Source organism: Oreochromis niloticus, linkage group LG18 (genome assembly GCF_001858045.2).
Source record: "Oreochromis niloticus isolate F11D_XX linkage group LG18, O_niloticus_UMD_NMBU, whole genome shotgun sequence".
Lineage (NCBI taxonomy): Eukaryota > Metazoa > Chordata > Actinopteri > Cichliformes > Cichlidae > Oreochromis > Oreochromis niloticus.
This window is the reverse complement of record NC_031982.2, coordinates 3208132-3236062: the sequence shown is the minus strand read 5'-3', so window position 1 is coordinate 3236062 and position 27931 is coordinate 3208132. Positions and strand designations below refer to the sequence as shown.

The window sequence follows — 27931 nt, the reverse complement described above, 5'->3', positions numbered from 1 at the left end:
ACTGCTATGCAGATGACACGCAGCTCTATCTGTCCATGAAGCCAGGTAACACATACCAATTAGTGAAACTGCAGGAATGTCTTAAAGACATAAAGACCTGGATGGCCGCTAACTTTCTGCTTCTTAATTCAGATAAAACTGAGGTTATTGTACTCGGCCCTGAAAATCTTAGAACTATGGTATCTAAGCAGATTCTTACTCTGGATGGCATTACCTCGGCCTCCAGTAACACTGTGAGGAACCTTGGAGTCATTTTTGACCAGGACATGTCCTTCAATGCACATATTAAACAAATATGTAAGACTGCTTTCTTCCATTTGCGCAACATCTCTAAAATTAGAAATATCCTGTCTCAGAGTGATGCTGAAAAACTAGTTCATGCATTTATTACTTCCAGGCTGGACTACTGTAATTCTTTATTATCAGGATGTCCTAAAAACTCACTGAAAAGCCTTCAGCTGATCCAAAATGCTGCAGCAAGGGTACTGACAGGGACTAGAAAGAGAGAGCATATTTCTCCTGTTTTGGCTTCCCTTCATTGGCTTCCTGTTAAATCCAGAATTGAATTCAAAATCCTGCTCCTCACATACAAAGTCTTAAATAATCAGGCCCCATCTTATCTTAATGACCTTGTAGTACCATATCACCCCATTAGAGCACTTCGCTCTCGCTCTGCAGGCTTACTTGTTGTTCCTAGAGTATTTAAAAGTAGAATGGGAGGCAGAGCCTTCAGTTTTCAGGCCCCTCTTCTGTGGAACCAGCTTCCAGTTTGGATTCGGGAGACAGACACTATCTCTACTTTCAAGATTAGGTTTAAAACTTTCCTTTTTGCTAAAGCATATAGTTAGGGCTGGACCAGGTGACCCTGAATCCTCCCTTAGTTATGCTGCAATAGATGTAGGCTGCCGGGGATTCCCATGATGCATTGAGTTTTTCCCTTCCACTCACCTTTCTCACTCACTATGTGTTAATAGACCTCTCTGCATCGAATCATATCTGTTATTAATCTCTGTCTCTCGTCCACAGCATGTCTTTCATCCTGTCTCCCTTCTCTCATCCCAACCGGTCGCAGCAGATGGCCGCCCCTCCCTGAGCCTGGTTCTGCCGGAGGTTTCTTCCTGTTAAAAGGGAGTTTTTCCTTCCCACTGTCGCCAAAGTGCTTGCTCATAGGGGGTCATATGATTGTTGGGCTTTTCTCTGTATTTATTATTGTGCTATCTACTGTACAATATAAAGCGCCTTGAGGCGACTTTTGTTGTGATTTGGCGCTATATAAATAAAATTGAATTGAATTGAATTGAACAGTGAAGCCTACCGGAAGTCCACACACACAGACCAGTACCTCCTCTTTGACTCCCACCAAACTCTGGAACATGAACTTGGAGTAATCAGGACCCTGCCATACCGGGGAGAAAACCATTCCCTCTAAGCCAGAAGGGAACAAAAAGGAATATTCACATTACACACATTGAAACATCTGGTTATCCCAATTGGTCTTTCATCAAATCAGCAAAGATGCACAGAAAAAAAGGTCAAACAACACTGTTGTCTCTTATGTAGCAGGTTTATCAGAGAAACTCGGGAGAGTCTTCTTCAAGCATGACATCCTGATAATGGCCCAAACCCGTTTTCACACCTTGGCTCATGTGATTAGGCAGATGATCAACAGTGGGTCAACGACCCTCTTAGGGACTCTCCCAGTAGGGCTTAAAAATCTGGGACTCTCCACCAATTCCTCTTAGAACTGAAGAAGCTTCTCAGATGAGAGGTGAAACGTCTTCAAGAAAGTTAAAGTCCAGTCACTTTTCTTTCCAAGCTTCTTAGATCATGCTGTGTTTACTTGTGTTATCTTTGTCTAACATTTAAATTTGTTTAACAATCTGAAACATTTAAGTGTGACAAACATACAAAAAATCAGGAACCACTTTTTCACACCACTGTGTATCTGTTTACATCAGTAAGAAACTCAGTCAAGTTGCTCAGCAAACAGAAGTCATCACGATGGGATGATCACTTTTCATCATTCCAGACCAGATGACGTGGGATATTTATAGCACTTCATTACTCACCTTAGCAGCGACAGCTTATTGGTAGGAGATAATTGGGACCAAATTTGCTGTTCATGAATTTGCAATGGGCTCTTCATTAGGATTTGTAATTATTTCTCTCTGTGTGAAAGGTTAAGTGTGGGAGGAAAAGTCTGCTTCAGTTCTTCAGCACAAGTTGAGTGGTGCCAGCGCTTGCCAAATCCCTTACAGCAAGCTCTATCTCTCCCGTTCTCTCAGCCAATCTCTTTTAATCTGTCTCTCCTCCTACCGACCCTTGAGCCCCTGCGGGGAACAAAGTAATTCCCATTGCTTCAGTGCAGAGAGCTCGGTGCAGTCTAAGCCTCTTGCAAACAGCACCTACCTTTACTTTGCCCCGGGCCCATAACATCTCTAACATCTTGCAGGAGAAGCTGAAACACTTCATAGCTGAGCGACGTTCTCACCTGTTATTGCCAGCACGGTGGCCTCAACGGGGGTGCTGCAGAAAATAAACATACTTAGATCAATAAGCAGAGGCTAAATTTGGCATCTCAGCAGGGTACAGATTGCATATCATGTCCACATCCAAACTATCAACGTTGCCATCATCGCATCATTGTTCATCAAGGCTTTATGCTACATTTGAGCGTACTTCAGAGGTATTTTACAGAGACAAACTTGTGTGCATTTGTTTCTTTTTTGGCTTCTACGTGTTTGAGCGTAGGTGGTTTGGGAAATTCCTGTGATCCAGAAATACTTAATACTTAATACTTGCAAAGTTAGAGACAGAGAGATTTCACCTCTTGCATTTAAAGGAATAAACCGGAGCTTGTAAGAATCACAAGGCAAATTTTCCCAAGGATGTCTTTCTTTAGGCTCAGTAAGGGGAAAATCCTCTCCTCCAGCTTCTATTTCAATGCAATTCAAGAAAAAGACTCCTCAAAAAGCGCTTGAAACACAAATGAGAGAAAGAAGGATAAATGCTATCTGCTGACAGATAACAACAAAACAACAACAATTGAAAGAATTGTTTATTTTTGTTCCATTAATCATCTTACTCGCTTTCAAAGGCTTTAAGAAGAATCTCCAAAAGTTGAATCTGTTCATCTGGACGTAGCGTTTTGTGGGAGAAACGTTTCGTCACTCATCCAAGTGACTTCTTCAGTCTCAGCTGACTGCAGGTTTCCCCAAACCTTATAAACAGTACATTTGCATAATGACTGAAACCAGCCCACTGAAGGAACAATAGGCTGTGAGGTTTGGGGAAACCTGCAGTCAGCTGAGACTGAAGAAGTCACTTGGATGAGTGACGAAACGTTTCTCCCACAAAACGCTACGTCCAGATGAACAGATTCAACTTTTGGAGATTTACTTTCCTGGATGATTGAGAATGCATCAAGACCTTTAAGAAGAATATTTCCCAAATGGTGGCATAATAAAAAATATATCTGGCATCTTAAAATGACGCAAAGCCAGTGCTGAATGTCTGTTAATGATTGTCCTTTGAATGAATGAGGAAATAGGTCTTATAGTCACAGTGGTGATACATTTTGTTTGACAAAAAAACAGGGAAAAAAAGAAGGATGACCCGAGACCTGAACAATGAAACAGGCAACTTCAGTTTTAACTATTAGCTCTCACATCCTATACATCACCATAGTAACTTGAGCTGCACATCTAACCCACTTCGTAGCACTTAATGTTCTATAAAATCACCATCTCTAAAAATCCTCTTGGAAAATAGCACCATTTCTATAAGATCTCTCATGTATGGATAGAAAGAAGGTCGCTAGTTTTTAGAGACAGTCTAACCTCAAAGTTTCCCAGACAAGCACCATTGAGAGTCAACAGATTCTCAGTGGAGGGTTTCCATTGTTCTAGGCCTTTATATGGTGACCATTTAACACTGTAAGAACTGCAGCTGAGAGAAAAAGCTCTTTTATATAACCTAAAACAACATTAATCTAATAGTTTTGACTATATCCAGATCTACCCCAGCCTTAATGAGCATGTGATTGTATTGATAATATTAACAGCTCTCGTACCTTTTCCTACCTAAATGTTAGCCTAGATGAGGTCTTTAACCTCTTTGCATTTTTCTGATATTATTAGTCTGCTCTGTTTCTGATATATGGCACAAATAGGCTCGGTAGGTCTCTAAAACAGGGTCGTTATCTCTTGGCTGCCAGTGTGGCAACCACTGAAACATCAAGAACTACTGCCAAATGACACCTCGTGTCTAATAGTAAGATGCAGACAGCATCTGGCACAATGGCATTATATATTTCAGTCAAAATGTTTTTGGACAATGATGCCATTTTTGTAATTTGGCCCTGTACACCACCACAGTCATTTAATTCAAACAGTCAAGATGTGCTTGAAGTGCAGACATTTATCTTTAATTCAAGGGGGTTGACAAAAATATTTAATGAACCGTTCAGGAATTACAGCCATTTTATACACAGTGCCCCACTTTCAGAGACTCAGAAGTGTATAAGAACATAATTTTATATGAAAAGATTATTACATATTAAAACACAACTTAACAGATTAACCCCTTGATTTAGTACTAAGGACCTCTATACTAAGTCTTGCCTTTAAGACTTCATCATATATATCATTTAACTGATATATTATATTCTCATCAACCAAAGTTCTGCATAAATTGAAAATATAATGTTGGCTGTAGGAGAAAAGTTTGGGGACTGCTGATGTCATTTCAAATTACACTAAGTACATTGTGAACAAGTAACTTTTCAGACTAAAGTTGGAATTTGACAGCCAAATCAAACATGTAGACTAGCTGAATAGAAATGATCTCAAATTGTATGCCTTTGTTCTTCATGCATAGCAAACTTTCACATTTTGATTCATAACATTCACACATAAAAGAACTCCGGTAATGCCAAAGGTTTAAAAAACATAAACATAGTGCCTCCATAACTAGATCATTTGCAGCTTGAGCGGATGCCCCGTTAAAACCCATCTGTCTACAAACAAATGAAGCTCAGAACCATCTGGGTTCCTTTTGCTATTTGAGACCTTGGGAGTATTCAAGGTTAATGCCCTCTTATTAGGCACACCCATCACACCACACAATGGCTTGCCTTTAATCTATGAGCTCTGCATGTTAAGTACTGCCTTACACTGGTTAAGCAAAGGTTTGGCATCATCCATCTACGCTGCATTTAATAATTTTATTAATAAAACTGGCGTTCTCCTCTGCTCACAAGTGGAAAAAGATAGATTTACACAAAAAAATAACTTAATGTGTGTGTGTGTGTGTACATGCTTAGACATCTTTGTGAGGACAGAAAATTGGTATGCTACTATACTTGTGGGGACAAACAGTAACTTACACGAGTTTGAAGGCACTTTTGAGGCTCAAAATGTGGTTTTAGTGTCAGAGTTAGGCTGCGGGTTAGGATTAGGCATTCATTTTTGATGATTAGGGTTAGGGTAAGCGGCTAGGGAGAGCATCATGTCAATGAGACTTCCTCACTAAGATATGAAAACGTGCGTGTGTGTGTGTGTTTCTCCAATATACAGTACCTGCTTGCAATTGAAATGTAAGTAAAGTGAGAACTGGTCACAATCGCTTGGGGAAAACAGAACTGTAATTCTGTCATGCAGGATGCTTGCTATAAACATGATAACTGATTATCATAGTCGTATGCCTGATTGAATATATATCATTAGCTGGTGAGAGCAGACTGAAAAAGCAATCATCTCCATAAAGAACATTAAAGAGCAAACAAAAACAAGGAAATGGGAACAGGAAGCACACATGGTTTGTATTTGTCAGAAGTAATAATTTAATCCAAAACTGTTACCAATATATAGAAAAAGTGCTCTCTGATAAAGAGGTGGGCTTTAATAAAGTGGGGAACATTTAATGTGAAACTTTGTAAAGCAGAAACAAGAATAATGTAAATCTTTTATGTTTTTGTCGCTAGAGTCAAATTATGGAATAGTCTTTCAGCACAACTGCACCGATGCTGGACTCTGCAGTTATTCAAAACACCCTCCCAGCTTGTTTAAAAGCACAAATGCAAATTCTGCTTCTGAGGTTTACATTGGACTTGGACTTCTTTATTGTTTTGAGTATTGGCCAGTCCAATCAGTGCTTTCAAACAAATCATTTTTATGCTGGCAAAGAGAAACTACCAGTTTGATCGCTAGTTTGATCGAAGTTAATTAGATAGAATATCCTCTATCCTCTGCACACGCCCAAACTATCTTAGCTTTGCCTCTCTAACTTTGTAAATGATAAATGGACTGGTTCTTATATAGCACACAAGCGTTCGTTTTGCTGTGCTTTTTCTACATATGTGCTTTCTATCTAACTTTCACATACATTCAACTCAGATGGATCAGAGAGCAACGTGGGGTTAGTACCTTGCACAAGGATATTTGGCATGTAGACTGGAGCAGCCAAGGATTGCACCCCACCAACCTTCCCATTAGCAGATGACCTGCGCTACCGCCTGAACTACTGTCTCCAAACTGCTAAACCTAAGGTGTCCTGCTGAAATACTCATTTCTAATCGTGTCCATTCTGGTCACTCCTAAAGAAAAACCTTGACATCTTCAACTCTGCTACTTACAGCCCAGTTCCTTTCTTTTTGTTAGTGCCACTGTCTCCAAACCAAACATCATAGCAGGTCTCACTACCACCTTGTAAACCTCTCCTTTCACTCTTGCTGCTATCTTTCTGTCACAGATCACCCCTGACACTTCATCTCCACCCATTCCACCCTGCTTGAAGTCTTTTCTTCATCTCTCTTGTGCACTGTCTGTTGTTTTGGATGGTTAACCCCAGTTATTTAAACTCTGTCTTCACTAGCTCTGCTCTTTGTTGCTGTGAAGTTTGTGAAATTACTTTGTGAGCTAGATGAGAGAATAAACTCTGGAGAGTCAGCTTGAACCCATTCAAATTTAACAAAAGTTAGTAAATCTTTGCTGGTGTAAAATAGTCACTCTACTGGTGGGTTAATCTGTGTGCACTGACTGTCTCAGCAAACGCCCGCTGTGGTTCTCCTGGCTTTAGCGTACTATTTTCCTGACGCTTTAAAGACCTCTGTGTACGGTTGGATCCTTTGTATTTCAGTCACAATAAACGATATGAATCGACATAATAGTAATTAAGGCTTTTTAAGTCACAGTGAACATTAAAAAAATAAAACAAGTGCAGCTTTATACACCATGCCAGTCACTGTGTAAAGTAGGAGTGATCAGATTTCAGTTATTAGAAAGTCATCTGTATTCTATTTTTATCCTATTGTATATTTTATTCTACTGTATATAGTATTTTATTTTATTGTATTCTGTACAGTTGTGTACTGTATTTATTCTTATTGTATTCTAATTTTTGCTTCAGAACTTTTGCACTGTCCACTTCCTGCTGTGACAAAACAAATTTCCCATGTGTGGGACTAATAAAGGTCACCTTATCTTATCTTATCTTATCTTATCTGACAAAAATTTTGAGGCATACTGAGTTGACTAAGTTGAGCAATTGGAAAAGTAATGACTTTTTAATAAGTTAGAAATTATGCATGAGTGTGTTTATTCATCCTGTGGAAAACAGCACTGGCAGAGTTTTATTTGCATTGTGAAAATCATCCCTGTAGTTTTTTATTTTATTCTTGTAAAAAGAAAATCATTCTTTTGACAAAGTTGCTCTTCTTCTAGCGACTTTGTGGTTTCTTATAAAGACTGCATCAATGATGTCAACCTTGTATACATAAAAGGTGTCTCAAATGCCATGGGGTCTTTTGAGGAATAGTAGCGACATATAAATAAGGATGGAGAAAATAAAGATGGAAAAATGTATTTTTTCAGCCTCCAGTAACATACACTGATGCACACTGACACACAAACAAGTACTGCCTCACAATGATTCTTTACATCCTTCATCCAAATACCCTTCAATTTATTCCGGACAGCGACATCTTACATTCTGTAGGAAATAATACCCTGCAATGTCGAATCTTCAGACAATATCCCAATCATGGTGGATGGCAGCGAAGTGCACCAATAATGTTTGCCCTTTCTTTAGAGTGTTAAAATGTCCTTGAGCAACCTCCACCTGCTTCAGTGGAGCGTTTCAGTAGAAAAATGTGGTGTTTCTGGACTGCTCTTGATGGCCACCTGTGTGAGGCAACGGTTTCCTGGACAGCTCCCAAATGTGCGTAACCATGTGAAGCGTGGAGCAGAACATTGTTAAAAAGAGCATATATGTTCTGTCAGACATCCATATATAAATGTGGAAAAAGAGAAGAAATAAAACGATTGAGAGGTGTTCCACTCAGATGGAAAAATAGCTTGAATAGCTTGCTGGATATAAATGACTGACATCTCATGTTCCCCTAAATCCATTATCAATTTCTGATCTCTTGGCAGGAGTCAGGGAGGTAGTTCATCTTCAAACCGCCATGTTAAAGGCTCAGTGGCCTCCTCGTGTGCTTGTTTCAGCTAGGGGCAACTGAAAAAGTGCAATGAGGAGAACAAGCAATGCGTGATGTTTTGTACAGAAATCTTAAGTCTGAAGGCCTAGACATCCAATGATTTAAAATGAATAGATTATTTAAAAGCCATAATTCCAGTGGAACTGGCATTATCAGACCATCCGAACAAGGAGATGAAATCTGAAACATGAGTTTGCACTTTTAACCAGTAGCAACCTATACAATCAGTGCTGCTGTTTTATTGGAGCAGAATCCAGAGATGCTGGTAGCTTTGCAGTGTATTAGATGTACTGCAACATAGATAAATGCTTATTTACCCATAGCAAGTTCAGTAGCTCAGAGGAGCTTCAATAACTTCATATTTAAGAGAAAAGGTTGGTTAACAAATGCCAGCTGGAGGCTAAGAGAACCGGAGAAAAGATGACTGAATAAGCACCAGGTCATTAGCATGTACCAGTTAGCTTTTTGCCACATAATTGTTACCTAAACAAGTAAAAGAACATTTAGTTTTAATGTCATTAGTGTGTACCAGTTAGCATCTCTAACAATTAACTAATAACATTGGTACATTAATGAAAAATATTTTGAAGTAGATCCAGTGCTCTGTGTTCGTAGCCACATGAAATTGTTGCATGTAAATAAACATTAGTTTTATAAAGATTTTCAATATTTCCCTTAACTTGTAAAGTTGAGATTAGACAATATAAATAAATGACTCATAAATCATTCAAAAATATAAAGACTGAAAATTGATTTTACAAAAAATTTGCAATTTCATGCAAAAGTTCAAACATTTTAAAAACTTTTCTATACAGGTAGATCCATTGAGACTCAATGTCTCATTTATAAGAGAGATCTCTTTCAGAAAAGCATATTAAAATTACAATAATAAAAAAGCAAAACAAAACAATAAAAGTTATTTAATGGTTGTTAAAACAATCAAAGTAGCCAATACATAAAATAGAGAAAAACAGTTGTTTTAAAGGGGGTAGCTATTCATAGAGTCTAAAATTATAATTATTTGTGTGTGTGTGTGTGTGTGTGTGTGTGTGTGTGTGCGCGCCAAGCTTTTAATGCACTGAAATTGGGCTTTTAAACATTGGAGTAAGAGAAATTGACTTAGCTTTTGAGCCAGCCTCAACTAGTAATTAGAGTAACTTTTTGGCACTCCTGACATGTCAGTTTTAGTTTTGACCCTTGGATGTTGCCACTTGGTTTATTAACTATGCATAAGCTCAAATTTTCAGTTTATTTCAACAAAATAACATTATTGATTATGTGACTATGACACCGTTGGGAATCATGATATGTTGTACAGGAGACTACTTTGTTGCAGTTTGTCATATAGTGTGTTGCATTTGGCTGTTTAGTGCAGGTAGATGATATATTTATTCAGTAGTCAGTTCAGAACAACCCCAGCATGCAGATTTTCACATACTGCAGTTAAGGGTCTGACAGCTAGACAGATGCACACCCTGAATATAATCTATTTGATAGATAGCTGTAATTGATTTAAGATTGTAAAATAAGCCTCACGGTCTGGATAGATTGATGCTATTTATATACAGTACACTGTCTATAGTTTTCTCCTATCAAGCTTCAATGACTCAGCATTATTATATGCCTAGTGACATTTCTGAAGGACTCAAACAACAATACCACATATCTCTTGTATATGTGAATTGGACTTTTGGTCACTACTTTACATGAGAAACATGAGAAAGTCACATTTGTATCCATACCTAGATAGTAATCAGTCATTCCTCTATAAAGACCAGGCATAATCAACTTGGAAGTGTATTTTAAACCCACAGAGATGCTATGACTGGTGTCATTCTCTCTGGCGTTCACCCCTTCTCTCTATGATGTGTGTGTGTCATAGATCAGGACACAGAAGTGATTTGGATGCTTCCTCACCAACCTTGAACACGAAGGAAAATGGTTCTTCTAGCTGTGATAGATCTTCTTTATGACTTAGAGGCTCAAGGTGCGATGCTCAAGCCTTTTTTCCCCACATTTTGATCACCCACAAGAGTCCAATAAGCACACATGCTGATGGCTTTACTTCCCAGATGTGTTGTGCCTGTGCACATATTGGTTTCCCAAACAGAAATGATTCCCATTTCTCATTCAGACGATGGGAATGAGAAGGACCATGAGGGGATGTGTTTGAGATGTTAAGTGTAAAACTGTCACATATGTTTGGATTTGTGTGTGTGTTATAGCATGGCTGCCTCTACTGGGACAAGCTTCAGTTTCATTCAGCTGACATTGTGCAAGTGGAAAACTGATTGTCTTTTGTGGCTTTTTGGGGCACAAAGCTTCGGTTTCTCATGTGGGAAAGCCTGACTGTCTATCAATCTATCTGCTTTAGGGTGTATTAATGTTAGCATTGTTTTGGATTTGACCTAAAAACCAAAATTAAATAAAAAAGAAACATCATGTTGCAATAGTCTAATTGACTGTTGTAGTCATTCATGAATTGAATAACTTCACTACAGCTGACTTTAAAAAAACAGGAAGAAAATAAACCCTCCAATGACTCGTGTCTTTACTTAGAATTAAAGCTTTGTGACTGGAAAGAACTTGACATCCTCCTCAAGCTCAGTTTAAAAAGCATACACCAAATTTACTGAAATTATAAAATCTTTTTTTAATTAAAACATTGAAAATGGTTACAAGGACCAATGCATTTCTGCATATTAACTGAATGCTGCGCTGTGAAAGGTTGACTTTCCCTCTATCTCTGTGTTATTGTACTGACCATGTTTTCCATTTGGAGCACGGTGCTCTAAAAATATGATGCTGAAATTCAGGTCGGCGCTTGATCTATGCATGAAAAAAAATCTTGGTCAGGTCAGTAACGCTGATGGAGAAGAAAAGTTCCCTCACTAAAATGTAATTTAAGTTCAAGCAAAAGAGAAAGGAGCTTTATCTCTAAGCAGTTAGTCACAACTTTGCTCTAACTGAAAACGTTCTCAAAGCAAAACCTCTGTTTCTGTTTGTATTTACTGTGATAAAACATAGCTTTACTAAGTTTCGCAAGACTTGCAAATCCTTTCCTTTTATTTGCAGAGATAAATGCAACTTTAATGATTGTGTTAATATTAATTGTTCCATGTATAGTTGGTTATGAATTTATGACTTCAGCTTAAGTAAAGTACAGAGCGTGCTCTTGTCCTCTTGAAGGATTTTCAACTAATTATGGAAGATGTGTCTGGAAAAATTGCAAGCCTTCGGGGGATTACGAGCTAATCTGAAAACAAAAGGCTTACTTTATTAAGAAGAAATGTAATTAGAGTGTATCATAATGAATCACTCTCTGAGACCAATTTTCTGCTCTGTTTCTCTCTACCTGATCCCTTTTTGACAGCATTTAAAGATACAAATGTGCAACAGTAAATTCTTTTTATTGCTATTGGAAAAGTATCAGATTATGAGAAGTTAAATGAGGTATTATCTTTTTAGAAGTGGCAACCTCAAGGGCCAAAAATCAAGCCAACATGGAAATTCCAAAAAATCCAGTTCCTCTACAGGGGCGGATCTAGAGAAATTTTTTTAGGGTGGCAAGAGGGTGGCAAAGAAATCAAATGGGGTGGCAAAATCAAAGCCTTTTATTTTTTCAAACACATATGCAGGTGGTTACATATGGTTAAAATGATTCAAATGCGGTAAGTATACACGTTTTTATATAAATATAGTCTACAACTTGATTATTGTCTGTAGCCCACATAATTACACACTTTAGTTACATAAAACATGTGAGTTTTGATTTTATGTACTGTAGCCTGTATAATAAATAAATACGTAGCCCAATAAGTATAAAATCCAGAAAGTTACACAACATGGGGCGGTTCATTTACAAACACAAGTCTAACTTAAGTTTCACACTGTTTTTTGTTAGAAAACAATCACATTGTTACAGCTTAAATTACACAAAATATCAGAAATCTGCACTGTCATGAACAAAAATTTAAACCTAATTTTTTATGATTTGTTGGATTAACCCTCTAAGATCCAAAATATAACTGGCCATTTTTGAGTCCTTTTGATTTTACAAACAAATAAAATTGTTTCATTTTATTTTTTTCCCCTTGCCTTGCTTGGTATCATTCTTTTCAACCTCACGTGTCTGAATTTAGTTGTTTTTTCATTGATATACTGTATTAACACAACTGATCTGAAATCACACAAAAAACTTAAAATCCTAGTAGTGATGTGTACGGCTGGCAGCGGAAGAGCTGCAGGAGTTGAATGCACTGTTACAGCAACCGTGTGATTATTGTAAGAATAAATGATGCTGCGAAGCATGAAAATGCCATCGGGTCTGCCGTGGTGGCAATCTTATTTTCTTTTTGAATTTCACCTTCAAATTGTTTCATTTTAGTTTTTCCCCTTGGCTTGCTTGGTATCATTCTTTTCAGCTCAACCTCATGTGTCTGAATTTAGTTGTTTTTTCATTGACATACTGTATTAACACTACTGATCTGAAATCACACAAAAAACTTAAAATCCTAGTAGTATTTTTTTTACTGTAAAAAACCCCCCACAGACATGTTGATTAAATTATTTTTATAACTTGAAATGCAAATATAAATTGTACATTTTGAAAACTTATGCACACATTTTGTAAACATATACAACTATTTATCTAAAAATGCAGCCAATACACCTGCCGTTTTTTAAAATTTTGTACAAACATTTAAAAATATTACTATAACTAAAATGAGAGACCAATCAGGTCTTGCAATAAGATGCCCCACAAATTATGTGTGCCAGTAAAAAAAAATTGTTTGTCCAGCAAAACACAGAGGAGAACAGGCCTGACAACAGGAGTTCTATCACTCTGCTGGTTTTCTACTTAGTGACAGTGTTTACATTGCAAATGTGCCTTTGTGACATTCATTAGTGCCCTCACCGACACACAATACAAAACAACGACTACACAACAGACTAACTACACAAGACAACACAACACACTAACTATACACTCCACACTAAACGTCACAAATCTCCCACATCTAAAAACTCTCTCTTTCTCTCTCTCTGGTGTGCGATACTGCATGTTTTGGTATCGATCTGACACCAAGTAAATACGGGCCAGTATCGCCGATACCGATACTTTTCAATTAATAAGGTGGATGCGTCATTGAATTGCTAAATCGCAATTAATTTTCATGACCTTAAGTGTTGTTTTGTTATGTTTCCTTTTTTATTATTAAATAGTTAAAACCCAGGACATAATTAGGACAAAGTTTATAATTAAATTAAAAAAATGCTTTATTATTATGGCGGGGCGTGGTCTGCAATTCCGCTGCAGGTGAGATGGACTCACCTTCACGGCATCTACAATCGTGCCTCGCCGAGCTCTGCTTGTGCTGTTGTTGTTTTTGGTGATGATGTGTATGGCTGGCAGCGGGAGAGCTGCAGCCGTTAAATGTACTGTTACAGCAACCGGGGTGAGCCGGAGGCTGGCGCGCCAGCGGGACCTGCCAAGCTGGAGACGGAGGTCGAGGTGCGCGGGGGTCCTGCCACGCCCGAGGGCGGCGTGCTGTCCACTCCGCCCTCCTCCAACAGAGGCCGACACGCTGCATGGTCCTGCGTGCCCATGCCTGCCCAGCTGCCTGTGACCCCCGGCTCACTACCATGCCTGCTTGCCACATGGTTGGCCACCAGACCAGCTCCGGGGCTGCCGCTGGAGGTGCGCTGGGCCGGGGCATGGGGCGCCGATGGTCCGGGCCGATTCCCTCGCCTGCTCGCGGAGTGGGGAGTAGGTTTGGCCGGATGGCTTCCCGGCCTGAAGCGGGCGGTGGGGGTATGTGCCGGGGCGTGTTCTGCGATGCCACTGCAGGTGTGGTGGTGGTGATGTGTACGGCTGGCAGCAGAAGAGCTGCAGGAGTTGAATGCACTGTTACAGCAACCGTGTGATTATTGTAAGAATAAATGATGCTGCGAAGCATGAAAATGCCATCGGGTCTGCCGTGGTGGCGATCTTATTTTCTTTTTTTTGAAAAGTCTTAAGTGCACGCAAACCAGTAAACAAATTAAAACAAATACTGTTGAGGAACTATAATACAAAAATTACAATTAAAATTCTCAACAACAAAAACAACTGGTAAAAATATAATTAATATGTAAACAACTTAACAACCCCCAAAGTTTCTAAGTCACGTCAAGTGACAGCGCAACACCGAAACACAAGAGGGGGGGAGGGGGAGCAAAGTGTGCCTGCTCTTCGCTGACAGCAGTGAGTCCAGCGACATGGCTGTTTCCTCTTTGCTGAAAGCACAGCATTGCAAACGAGCAGAACTCAAAGTAAAGAATCGATCTCACCAGGCTAGTATCGATCCAATACCGATGCCGACTTGGTATCGATACTATTGATATTTGGATCGATCCGCCCACCACTACCCAAAACTTTGCCCTATTCATAAACAACCAAATCCCACGAGTTGACTTTTTTAAAAATTGGTTGACATTTTTCCACCGATAGGAAAGAGGTGGCTTTTTTTTTTCTTTCTTTACTGTTTTCGCACTGTCCTTAGAAAACGCACACACACACACACACACACACACACAAAAACGTAACGACAGTATTTAGAAAAATGCATGGCGTATATATTTTTTTAATCATAACTCTGGATTTACTGGCCTGTGATTAAAATTTAAAAATGGGGTATACTTTGAAGTCCAAACTTTCAATATGGGCTGAAATAGAGACTCAGCGTGGCTGCACCTTGTTGCTGTGTCAGCTTAAATCAGTCATGTGATTTGGAGGTGTAGCGTGTCCATGGACCCCAGAGGGTTAATAACACTCACCTTCATTCCATTTCCAGAGTGTAACATCCAACCACCTGTGTGAAATCTGAAATTCCCATGGTGTTATTCAGAATGTGCTCTGGCACAATCATAGGCATCGGTTGCTACTGAAAACAAGAAAAAAGCCAGTCCACACTATGGGCTGAACCATTTGTTAATGGTGCAATATATTCAGTTTTAGCATTTATATTCACTGTTTACTGTAACTACGCTCAACGTGTTAATGCTATCTTATTTTAATAAACAACACTGTCATGTGCAAAACTAGGGTGGCACTTGGGGTAGCAAGAGATCATTTTAGGGTGGCACTTGCCACCCCATGCCACGCTTCTAGATCTGCCCCTGTTCCTCTAATGGCTTCTTGAGGCTGCCTTTAAAAGCATGTCAATGCCCACAGACTCCCATGTGGAACTTTGGAATGGAGTTTATATGCTTAAAACCAGGTATAAAAACAAATCTGCTCTTCGGGAATAATAACAGGAACAGATTGTTTTTTTCTCCTTTGGATCTTGTCAAGGTTTAAAATTAGATGGCACTTTGGTTGACATGTCAGATGTTTGGCAGGCCTTAATTTCTTAACTTGTTAATTAAGTTTAATTGGCATTTTCAAATTATCCATCCATCCATCCATCTATCCATCAGTTTTCTTCCACTTATCTAATTCAGGGTCGCATTGGGACCTAGAGTCCTTCCCAGCTGTCAAAGATGGGGTACACCCTGAACAGATCATCAGGGCTAACACAAAAAGACAGACAACCATTCACATTCACGCCAGCCATTGTCACTTAATCCATGCATATCTGTGGAATGTGGGAGGAAGCTAGAGTACCCACAAAGAACACAAACAAGCCTGGATAGAACATAGAGAACATGCACACCCCACACAGAAAGGTGGATTCGAACCCTGGAACCTTTTGCTATCGGGCAATGGTGCCATCCACGTTCAATTCAATTCAGTTTTACTGACATACCTCCAGTTCAAAACCAGAGTTATCTGAAGGCACTTTGTATTATAAGTTGAGGAGCCTACAATATTAGACAGAGAACTCCAGTAATCAGACAAAGCTTCTGAGCGATACCTTGGCTTGGGGAGGAAGAACTATGGCAGAACCAGGCCCAGAGAGTGTTAGCCATCTGTCATGACCAGTTGGGAGTGAGGGGAAAGCAGAGACACATAATCCTCTTCTCCAGATATGGTAATTTCTGGCTCTAATAAAATGACGTAGTTACACTGAGGCTACAAAATGAATCTAAAAACAATAGGCCATATCACAACAGCTTGTTGTGATACTAGAAATCTGATTTATCCACCCTGAAAACTTTCTTTTGGGGGTGTTCTAGAAGTTAATGCTAAATGTTAGGAGCAAGAGAATTTTGTTGCTATATTTTCCGTTACTGTAGAGTGTATTTATAATCAGAACTCTCACATTCACTTTGAGAATATATGTTCTGGTTAAGTAAAAGTGTTGAGGCATTGTTCCAAGAGATCAATCAATTTACTGAGCAGTGACCGAACTTGTTTCAAAAACTATTCCATCTAGTTTTTAATATAGAGGTTCTATAGAGACTGAAGAACATAAAATACTTGCTGCTAACTATTATGTGAGCAGCAGTGTCAGCAATGTATGATGGATGGCGCCTTTAATGTGTTACAGACACTTTGAAGTGATGGAGATAGCAGCTTTCTTGACAGCTCTGGACCTTCTGTTTTCCGCTCCGTCTCTCCCAGCCTGCATCGCTGCAGAGTGAAAGACAGCGAGAAAGTGGCACTGCCACATCCGCCTGAAGACATCCCAACTCCAACCTTATTGTCTGTCATGTTTGCAATTGAATTAAAAGCACAGAGGAAGACGGATGATTATTGAAGTTGTTGTTGCAAGAAATCGGGAGGGATTTAATGAGAGGCTTTTCACTAAGATGTGACTGACAGGGGCATGGCACAGGAAAAAAAGACAAACGAGTGTTCAATCCTATATGTGACTGGCAGTTGTAAACCCATCAATTCAAATTCCAGCTATGACAGATAAAATTCAACAATGAGTTTGTGCAAGGATTACTAAATGAGATATATTAATTATACAGAGCATCGCCGCATCAACTAATATGGACTTGCAAAGATGACATCGGTCTTTATGTATAGTTATCTAAACCTTTTTATCCATATTAAAAGGATACTTGTCTATTTTGAATATTTATTTGTAGAATTAAATAAGTGTTGATTGATGCTTGTCCTATTAGCTTAAGGAAATGTTCCAAAATGAAGGCTATATCGCCCCACCAGCTGAATGTCCTTCCTGAATATTACATGGGGTAAAACAATAAGACAAAGAGCACAACCACTTACATTATTGGACTAGATCAAAGCCCAATGTGGCACTGCAGGGTCAAATTCACACTGGCAGTATTTTATTTTAGAATACAGTCATGCTAGCTGTTTAGTGAGCTGAAGACTAACCCATTCAAAGCAACAATGCTAACATGCCGATGTTTACCTAGGAATGCTTTTAGCTGCTATTGTGATGTCTTGTTTATTTGCTGAAATGCCAGCAAACACGCAAGAATTGAAAAAAAAAATCAGATCAAGTTATATCCCTCATTGTCCATGAATAAAAATATAAAGTGCAAGAACCAATGAACACTTTCTGTTTGGTTGAATTCTAGACTACTTTGTTAAGAACTTTTGAGGCTCTCTCTTTTCAATACCTCCTGTCCTTGTAGTGAGGTGGATGAACAGTCCTCAGCCAGCAAGTCACTTAGCTGTCGGCTCTGCTCAATGGTGGCATGAATCACTAACTCAGCCCAGAGATTGAGATTTTTGGGGCAGCACGGTCACCCATTATGGAAAATAACCCCCCTCCCGCCGGCCCCTTTATCTGATAGATTTTGAGTGAGCCAAATTATCCATAAATTTGGGACATGGAGTCATAAATGTCAGGAAAAGGGAGGAAAACAGACTGACAAATTCCTTCAGCATGATGGCAGCGCTAATGATTACCACGGAGAGGACGTGGAGGGAGAGAGAGAGAGAGAGAGAGAGACGATAGTGTTGAAAGCAAATTGAGAGGAAGACAAAGGGTTTGAAAATAGAAAAAAAATATATAAATAAGGAGGTGGCTGGGTGGGTGAATATTAAAGATGAATGTATATGCGGCACTGCATGTGACTTAAGAACTGACTGAAGGCAAAAAGGAGGAGAGGGAAAAAATGCAGGACAGAGGGAACAAAAGTGGGCTGAGGTGTAGGAATGCATTGATTTAAACTTGAAAGGAAAAAAAACTTTGAACAGAATTCACATGGGCAATCTAATGAGGGCAAGCCATCATTAATGTGCCATTTTGGCAGCCATATTTGAATCTATCGCACAGCAGTAACTCAGGCTAACAGTCGTATATATTTTCATACATATTTCAGGATGTCAGTGGGGCAGTTTCAGCTCTTGTTGGCAAAGCTGGGACCACATCTGAGGAAGCAGAAACAATTTCAGAGATCCGACTGACCCGCATCTAGCAGCATCTAGCTGTTTGTCTGAGAAAAACATTGTACAACTGTACAACAACTGTACATTGAGTACTTCTATCTACATTGCATTTGCTACCAACCTCAGTGGTCTCGTTGGTCAGATCTGGTTTTTTTGGCTCTGAAAAATCGAGGTTGGTGTGAAAATTTAAATCCCACAAATTCGTACTGTGAAATTAATGCCTGCATTAACAAGAATCCAGAATATAAGAAAAATATACCTGCAAATTAGACCAAAGTTTCTTGACTCTGTCTTCCTTATGGGTCAGCAGTCTTTCACCAAATCACTCAAGGGCCGATCAGAGTGGTCAGATAAATCTATATGAAATGAAAGACACTATAAATAAAGACCAGCTGAAGAAAGCAGCCACAAGCCAGAGCAACAAGAACGTTTTTGACTAGTTCATCTTCATGTCAGCATAGAAAGAGAAAGATACAAAAAAAAAGACGAGGGACCTGGGAGTAAGAGAAGATTTAAAAATGAGACAGACAGGGGAAAAAACGCAGAGACAGAAAACTCAAACGCAAGAATAAGACAGTCTTGACTCGCTAGTCCAGAAGAGGAAGATCACACCAAGAGAATGAGGCAGACACACACAAAGAAAGAGACAGACCATCATGTCATCTGGGATCACTGAACACTGTAATAGGCTTGAATCTCGTCAGTTGGGCTCAGCTCAGGTCAGCTTGGCTGGAGATTTCTGTGCTGTCTCGTTGCCAACAGCAGCACATGGGAATATGATTCTCCAGCAGACCCAGAACAATCCAAGAAGGTCTCACTTAGCTGGCTTTGCGAGGGAAAAAAAAAGAAATAATAGGTTCAAGTTTCCCAGAGGCTTCATACTGGCATAATATTTGCCCACTGGTTCATAATGGAACTAAAGTGAGCTCAGCACCGGAACGTTCTTGGCAAACCCAGCAGAGGGTACGAACTGTGTCTTCTGCACCGATGTTATTCTCACTGTAATTTTCTCCAAGTGTTCCCATTTTTTCAGTGTTTGAGATTCACACAGACACACACGCGCACACAGAGACACCCATACATACAGTACACACAGGATTTCTCATCACATATTGGCTTGGGTAGCAGCTGCGTCTAGTACAACAAAGTAGGTGCTGTTTGAGTAAGGTCCCCATCTGTTTCTAAAATTTTATTCGCAATAGCATAAGGGACAGTTGAGCCAAGCACATTTTCCTAAATTATAGCTCAGGAATGTTACTTAAGATGCAGACTTCTCATTTGCATTACAGCTCAAGCTTAGATACAATCCATGTAAATGTATTTTGAAATTTTGACCATTCAAAGTTATGTTAAACTTGTCATTTTTTCCAGTTTACCATCATCTACAAGTTTCTACAGATATAAGCCAGAAACTGAGAATGATGACTTTAAATCTCCAATATGTAGTTTCTTAAATAAAATCAACATTATATTTTATTTTATAGAGGACATGCTTACTTGTGGGCAATAAAAAAATATAGAAATAAATCTTGTCATTGTCTGGTATGACTGGAAAGCTATGTGATGTTATTGAATGTTAATGATCGGTCACCTTACTTAAATGAACTTGCGAATCCTACCTTTGAACAGAAATAAATCTTTCAGTGTTTGTATCTATATATGTTAAAATGTAGTGTAGTGACAGTATGCTGCACTGTGCAGAATGTTGTTTAAATGTGTAAATCAACAAGCTTGGGTAACACTCCTATTTCATTAAGTGAGTTTGCATGAGTGGGTTTTGTTTGTCACGCATGAAAAATTTGAAATGCATAGTTCACAAGTGTGCCTGAAGCAACTTGCTCTTGATGTTTGAGAGTTGAAGTTTTTGTGTCACAGATTATTCATATTTATCAACAATGATATGATGTATGGGAAATACAGTGAAGCCCCCAGAATTTAGGACTCGGCAAAATGGAGATGAACTCAAAATCACATCTTTAATGCGGGTAAAAATGGGGACAAAAAAAAACAAAGGGCAAAATACAAAACTAAACAGTAACAGGACAACTGGCTGACTGACATCATGAGGAACCAGGGACTAAAAGCAAAGGTAAACTCACAATCATAGAGTGATAATAACATACTCAAAACAGAGTAGAACATAAATCATCTCCAAAAATCCAAATTAAACAATCATAATACTAACTCAAAAACTTGGTCGATGACTCAGGACCATGACTCATTTTTACCAGATGGTGGAAAACATTATACAATAATCCATTAAAGGCTCTAAACGATAGCAATGATGATAAAGAAATTAGTGAGGAGGTTAAAGGATCACATACTTGGTGAACAAGGTGGGACGAGTAGCCACAGAAAAAAGAAAATGTCAGCAGACATCATTGTGTGTGTCATTTGTCACAAAACTCCCTTCTCAAAGATACTTAGCCTATTGTTAAAGAGTTTTAAATCAGATACCGCAAGACCAGCGAGGCAATATGGTAGTGGTGCTTATTGCAAAGAAACTAAAAAAAGATGATCAAAAGCACTTTCTCCTGAAAATACAGTTAAAGAACAACTTCTCATATGTCAGATGACACAAATTTGAATATGGCAGGGGCTTAAAATTTTGTCGAGCTTTTCTATTCCATGGGAACAAAAATACTACTTTGAACAAAGTGACATAAATATAGCACACATCTCCATACTTCATGAAAGTGTATTAATAAATAAATACATAAGTAACACAACAAACAATGACAGAAGACAACCTTCTCCTCATTACCACGTGCTTTTAGTAGTTTGTTCAGCTTGTGATTATTGATGCTCTCTTAACTTGTTTGGGCTTTTAAAGATGGCCATCTGTATGTGATGCCATATGGTAAATCGTCACATAAATAGTGTTGCTTAATGACAATGATGCTACAGTGAATAAGATGGGATTCTAATGGAGAACTGAATGAGTATAATTGCAGTTTAAAGCGCAGGTATTTGCTTTGTAATTGTGATTCATTATAACATAACAGCTTTTTTAAAATTCTAATGACATGTAAAACTCCCCAGCTTCTCTGTCATTTTCCTGCATGCTAGCAGGGGTAAAATAGAATGTGATGAATAGGCTTTCACTGCTCAAAAACTGTATTGTGATAAATTACCTGAGACTAACTTCTTTGTTTTCTCCTTCTCTCTGTCTCTGCTGAATTCCCTGCAGATGAATTCAAAGCCTTCCTAAAGCGATTGCCCACTGATCGCTTCCTGAATGTGTCCATGATAGCCAAGCTCTGGTCAGCCGACTTATCCCTCCAAAAACGTTATGCCCAGCTGGAGGCCAGCACCGTCCTTGTCCTCAGCAAAGCCCAGAAGATCATCAGGAAACTGTTCACGCTGAGTAAACGCTGCCCCAAACAGCCCCGCATCAGTCTCCCCCAACCAAGGTAGCCCACCGGGACACACTGACAGAGAACAAACCATTACTGGTATTTTATCTGGCTGCTGTGTTTGCAGCTATGGGCTCTTTAACAGCCCACCTCAAAGGGGTGCACACATACCCCTTTATAAAACATTTGTTGATCGCACTGGAATTACATTGGTTTTGGCCTTGGGTTGTCTCTGTTGTAGGTTATGCATTACAATTTCTCTCACGTTAAAAACTCTTGGGCTATTTGACTGGCCGCTTTATTACATTTACCTTGTTAGTACCAGGTTGGAACCCTGTTTGCCTTCAAATTGTCTTAATTCTCAATGGCATCGATTTAGCAAAAACATTCCTCAGTGATTTTAGTCCATTTTGAGATAACAGCATCACACAGTTGCTACAGATTTGTCAGCTACGTATCCAAATGCAAATTGCCAATGGAGAAAAGGTGCTCTGTTGAATTGAGATGCTCTGACCGTGGAGGCCATTTGAGGACAGTGAACTCACTGTCATGTTCAAGGAACCAGATTCAGGTGATTTGAGCATTGTGACATGGCGTGTGATTCTGTTGGAAGCAGCCATCATAAAATGGGCATACTGTGGTCATAAAGGGATGGACACAGTCAGCAACAATACTCAGGTATGATGCTGCATTTAAATGATGCTCAGCTGGTACTAAAGGGCCCAGAATCTGCAAAGAAAATACACCACACCAATACACCACTACCAAGATACAAGACAGGATGGATGTAACACATCTTATTTTGTGTTTATATATGTGTGTGTTCCTGTCTAGCTATCTTTGTGAGGACCGAAATCTGCATTCTACTATACTTGTGAGAACCAACAGTCACTTGTGAGGACACACACACCGGTCCTCACAAATTTGAAGGCCTTTTTGAGGCTCAAAATGTGGTTTTAGTGTCAGGGTTACAATTAGGTTATGGTTAGGTTTAGGGTAAAGCTTAGGGTTAGGCATTCATTTTTAATGGTTAGGGTTAGGGTAAGGGGCTAGGGAAACCATTATGTCAATGAAGGTCCTCACTAAGATAGCTGAACGGGCTTGTGTGTGTGTGTGTGTGTGTGTGTCAAGATAGCTAGCTCATGGTAGATGGATGGATCAACAAAATTTTGACTACTGCTCCATTTTGTTTTTCCTCTTTACCCATCAGGCATAAAAGGAGGATGGGGTATTACTGTCAGGGAGCCAGGTGGGCGCGTGAACACCCAACCTTATGAACTTGAAAATGAGGAGATGTAGATCGTTGATAACCTATAAGTATATCTACTAAAAATCGGACAAGTTCAAAACTCACCTTGACCTCAAGGTCACTTCAAGGTTGAGATCAGAAAGTCACATAGGATTTTCAGATTGATACCATAAGCGTGTCTGTTAAATACCTCAGAAGAGTTTGAACGTCAGTGATTAAGGTCAGCAGTCAGGTTTTCTGAAAATCTTATGACTGTAATAACTCAGGAAGGAAGTTACCTAGGATTTTCAAATTTCAGCTTTTCAAACTTTTTTATTCATTTCATCTTCCAGGTATTTGTCAAATCCACTTGTTTTTGATATCATGTCATTTAAATTTTAACTTACAACACAAAATACAATACATTACCAAATTGTTTTTGTATTACTACCCCAAACTTAAATATGTGCGTCAAAAAATACCCGTATTCATTTCTTAGGAAAAATCATCCTATCAACTGTGACTGTCAGGAATCTATATTTTGTGGACCACAAAGAGTGCCAATCTTTAAGAAGATTATTTTACACAGCAAAAACTAATAGATGACATACATTCAGCATTCAGACAGTGATTGTGTCACATCCTCCATGTAATATGTGGAATGGTCGCCACAGGAAGAAAAACAGGGGAAGAAGTTCAGAAGAATCTGAGGGAAAACATTGTCCAGCAGTTGTGCAGTAGACACAACATTACCACAGATAACTGTTTCTCCAGTGTGCCTCTTGCGCACTGTCTCCTGGAGACACTATTGTCGGGACTCTACAATAGGACAAGGCAGACAAGGTTCTTCACAACTTCATACAGTGAGGGGACAAGGCAAGACATGAGAGAGGAATTGTATGGACACACGCATATACTCTCTCACACACACAAAATTGATCTTGACATTGTTCTATTGCTGTTGTGTGTTCCTTTTTCTAATCGTCAAACATTAAATCATTTCTTTGTGAATGAAATATAGTACAAATGATTATTCTTAACCAAAACAACAAAGGTTGTATAAACGCACACGGGTTATTTTTGACCCACTTATGGAAAAGTGTAGGGTCCAGTCACTCGTGCATCTAAGGGTTAAATTAGAGTAACTATAAACACATAGACCTGTAATCTTGCGCTGAAGGCTGCAACTGAGTTCCAGAATGATCTCATATTCATGTAATTGCTAGGGACATGGGAACTTGTGTTTGTAAAGTGGAACAGACACGCTGAACAGACGGACAAAAAAGAGCGCTGCCTTTGTTGAAATCACCTCTTCAAATCATGTAACGAGTTAACTGACTCCCATAGTCTGAGTGAATTCTGCACCTGACCTCACTCAGTTGCAGTTTCTTTTTTTAAGGGAAAAATGAAAAAAGACCTTCAATTCAATTTTATTTAAACAACGCCAAATTGCCTCAATGCGCCTTTCAATTAAATTAAATTCAATTCAATTTTATTTATATAGCGTCAAATCACAACAAAAGTCGCCTCAAGGCGCTTTATATTGTACAGTAGATAGCACAATAATAAATACAGAGAAAAACCCAACAATCATATGACCCCCTATGAGCAAGCACTTTGGCGACAGTGGGAAGGAAAAACTCCCTTTTAACAGGAAGAAACCTCCGGCAGAACCAGGCTCAGGGAGGGGCGGCCATCTGCTGCGACCGGTTGGGGAGAAAGAAGGAAAACAGGATGAAAGACATGCTGTGGAAGAGAGACAGAGATTAATAACAGATATGATTCAATGCAGAGAGGTCTATTAACACATAGTGAGTGAGAAAGGTGACTGGAAGGGAAAAACTCAATGCATCATGGGAATCCCCGGCAGCCTACGTCTATTGCAGCATAACTAAGGGAGGATTCAGGGTCACCTGGTCCAGCCCTAACTATATGCTTTAGCAAAAAGGAAAGTTTTAAGCCTAATCTTGAAAGTAGAGATAGTGTCTGTCTCCCGAATCCAAGCTGGAAGCTGGTTCCACAGAAGAGGGGCCTGAATACTGAAGGCTCTGCCTCCCATTCTAATAAAAACCTACAACCTATGAAAAGTATGGTGGCCATGAGAGGTCAAATGGACTGCAACTTAAGAAAACAGCAGAACAATGCTGAAAAAGCACACAAAACACAGTGGAGATGGGAAAAACACAACAGAAGTTGAATAAAACACACTACAAGTAGAAAAAAATCTCACAAAATATGACAGACGTGTTTTTGGGGTGATATTAATTTCACGGACCAGCTGTGGAAGTGACAGATACCAAAACATGTAAAGGTGAAACATGCTCAAAAGAACCGTAGGATTCATCAGTGTTGTGAGTAAAAAAGATGTAGGTAATGTGTGTTTTAATGGCATCATCCATATAATACTGTGGATCCATTTTTGCTATTAGCCCTTCACTGTTAGCATGTCACTTCCACAGCTTTCCGTCACGCTATTGTCTCCCCAAAAACACAACTGTTTCTTTTTTTTCTTTTCTTTTTTTTTTTACAGTTTTGCTGCATTTTTTTCTCTTTCAGTTATGTTTAAGTTACCTTCAATTGTTTTTTGTGTGCTTTTGCAGGATTTTTCTTTTTGGTGGTGTTTTCTTAGGTCACAGAGGATTTGAAATCAAAGGGTCAATGTAGAAAAGGGACGAAGGGAATCTGGATAAGAAAGGAAGTGAACTACCGAGACAGGAAGGATATATAGTAGGTAAGAGATTGTAGAAGGGAGAAGAGAGAAGTGCTGACTGGATCAAGAGAACAGAGGAGAAGAGAAGAGGGGTCTAGTTACAGGTTGTGGGGGCCTTTGTAGGCTGAGGTACATGGTACTGTGGCATGCTGTAATCAAGTCCTCTCACAGACTGACAGCTTGGCACTTGTTTACAGAGGACTTTAATTTCCCTGACAGTCCTTTCCCTCCACCAATCACTCCATCTTCCCTTTGCCCATTCTGTGTAGAGTCTTGTCTTTATTTTTCTCCCTCAGTTACCTTTGTCTCGCTCTCGCTCTCCTTCCTCTCTCTATCGTACCCTGTCACTCAGTTGTAACCCCATTTGCGCCGGCAACAAGTTAATGGTTGCTGCTACAGCTGAAAAAGCTTCCTGTTTTCTTCTGCACAAATCCATTTGTTTTATCATCATTCATTTTTGTCTATTTACACAGGCCTGAGGGGGAGGAATTGCTGAAGCATTTGGGCAATTTTTTGTGTTATTTCCCAAGCTTAGCCTGGGGATAGAATCTCAGCAGAGCCAATTTTCAATCCAAACTTGTTGCTACTGTTACTGCACCAAAGTGGATGGTAATTTATGTATGCTTCCATTTCCATCCGTACTGCAGGCACACCGAACACCCACCCTTCTACAAAAAGGTGTCAAGTCATTATAGTATAATCTTATGTATTAAGAAGATGGAGCAAACTATGGATTCATTTTTCACTTGTTGAAAATCTCTTCAGTGCGAGCAAAGGGCATGACTATTTAGAGCTACAACAAAACAAAGATATTGCCACTGACGTACTATTAACCAACACTGTCCATTGGTTTTCTACTTCTCTTGACATCCGGTCAGTAGATTTAGTTCTACAGTAGATTTCACCTGTGTTTGCTTGATTTTTTATTATTATTATTATCATTATTATTATTATTATTATTATTAGTAGTAGTAGTAGTAGTAGTAGTAGTATTAGTATTATTACTATACAGCAGGACACTGTTCTATTCTTGCTAATTTGAGTGAGTGACTGAGTGTTCCTTATTGTTTTTTCTCTATCTTGAGCTCCAGTTTACAGACTTTAACTTGTAGGTCTGTCTCTTACCTGCTTGCCTTCAATTCTTTCATGTTTTTTTTAATGTATTTTATTTTTTAATTACTGTTATAAAGTAACAGTAAATAAGAAGACGACATACAAGGACATTACAGAATGGCTTTGAGAATTTGAATGTTTGAAGATACATTACGCACTATTTAGCTTCTAAGAAAAGAATCTCTTCATATGTCTATTACCCATGGTAGAATTTAACAACAACAGTATTGTAAAGTAAAACTTGCAGGGCAAGATGTTTTTAAACTTTATTTTGGTTCAAGGTAAGAAAAACTTTTGAGCATGTTTTAAAAATCAGATTTATTATTGATCCTGAGCACTGAAAGTTAAACTCATTGTACTGTAGATAATGTTTCCAAATAACTGTTGAAATATGGCTCTGTTTTTTGTTTAAAAATAGCTTCTGAGTAGCAAAGCTCGATAAACTGTAATAAAGCGCCTTCTAATGGCCTATTAGAAAAGTTTTAAAATAGACTCGAGGAGAAAATAGTCTGTAAAGGTTAGTGACCCCAATAAACAGCTGTGTTTATTGAACAAATAAACAGCTGAAGCACTGAACTTAAAATGTTAGCACTCACATTTGTTAACTAAAATTCTCTAATACTCACTACATGGAAAAAGTACACACATTAATAGATGACAATGAACACAAACAACACACTAAATTCAAGATGGGGAAAAACATCACCTGAATTAGCCAGTAATTTCAGTG

General features: G+C 38.9%; 1 protein-coding gene across 1 annotated transcript in view; it reads left to right on the top strand.

The window, feature by feature from the left end:
* Nucleotides 1-27931, top strand: part of brinp2 (bone morphogenetic protein/retinoic acid inducible neural-specific 2) — a 259405-nt gene that overhangs the window by 224514 nt on the left and 6960 nt on the right. Inside the window, exon 7 of the mRNA XM_003453153.5 lies at nt 21985-22207. Within this exon, the coding sequence (XP_003453201.1) occupies nt 21985-22207 (223 nt within the window). The remainder of the gene's footprint in view (nt 1-21984; nt 22208-27931) is intronic.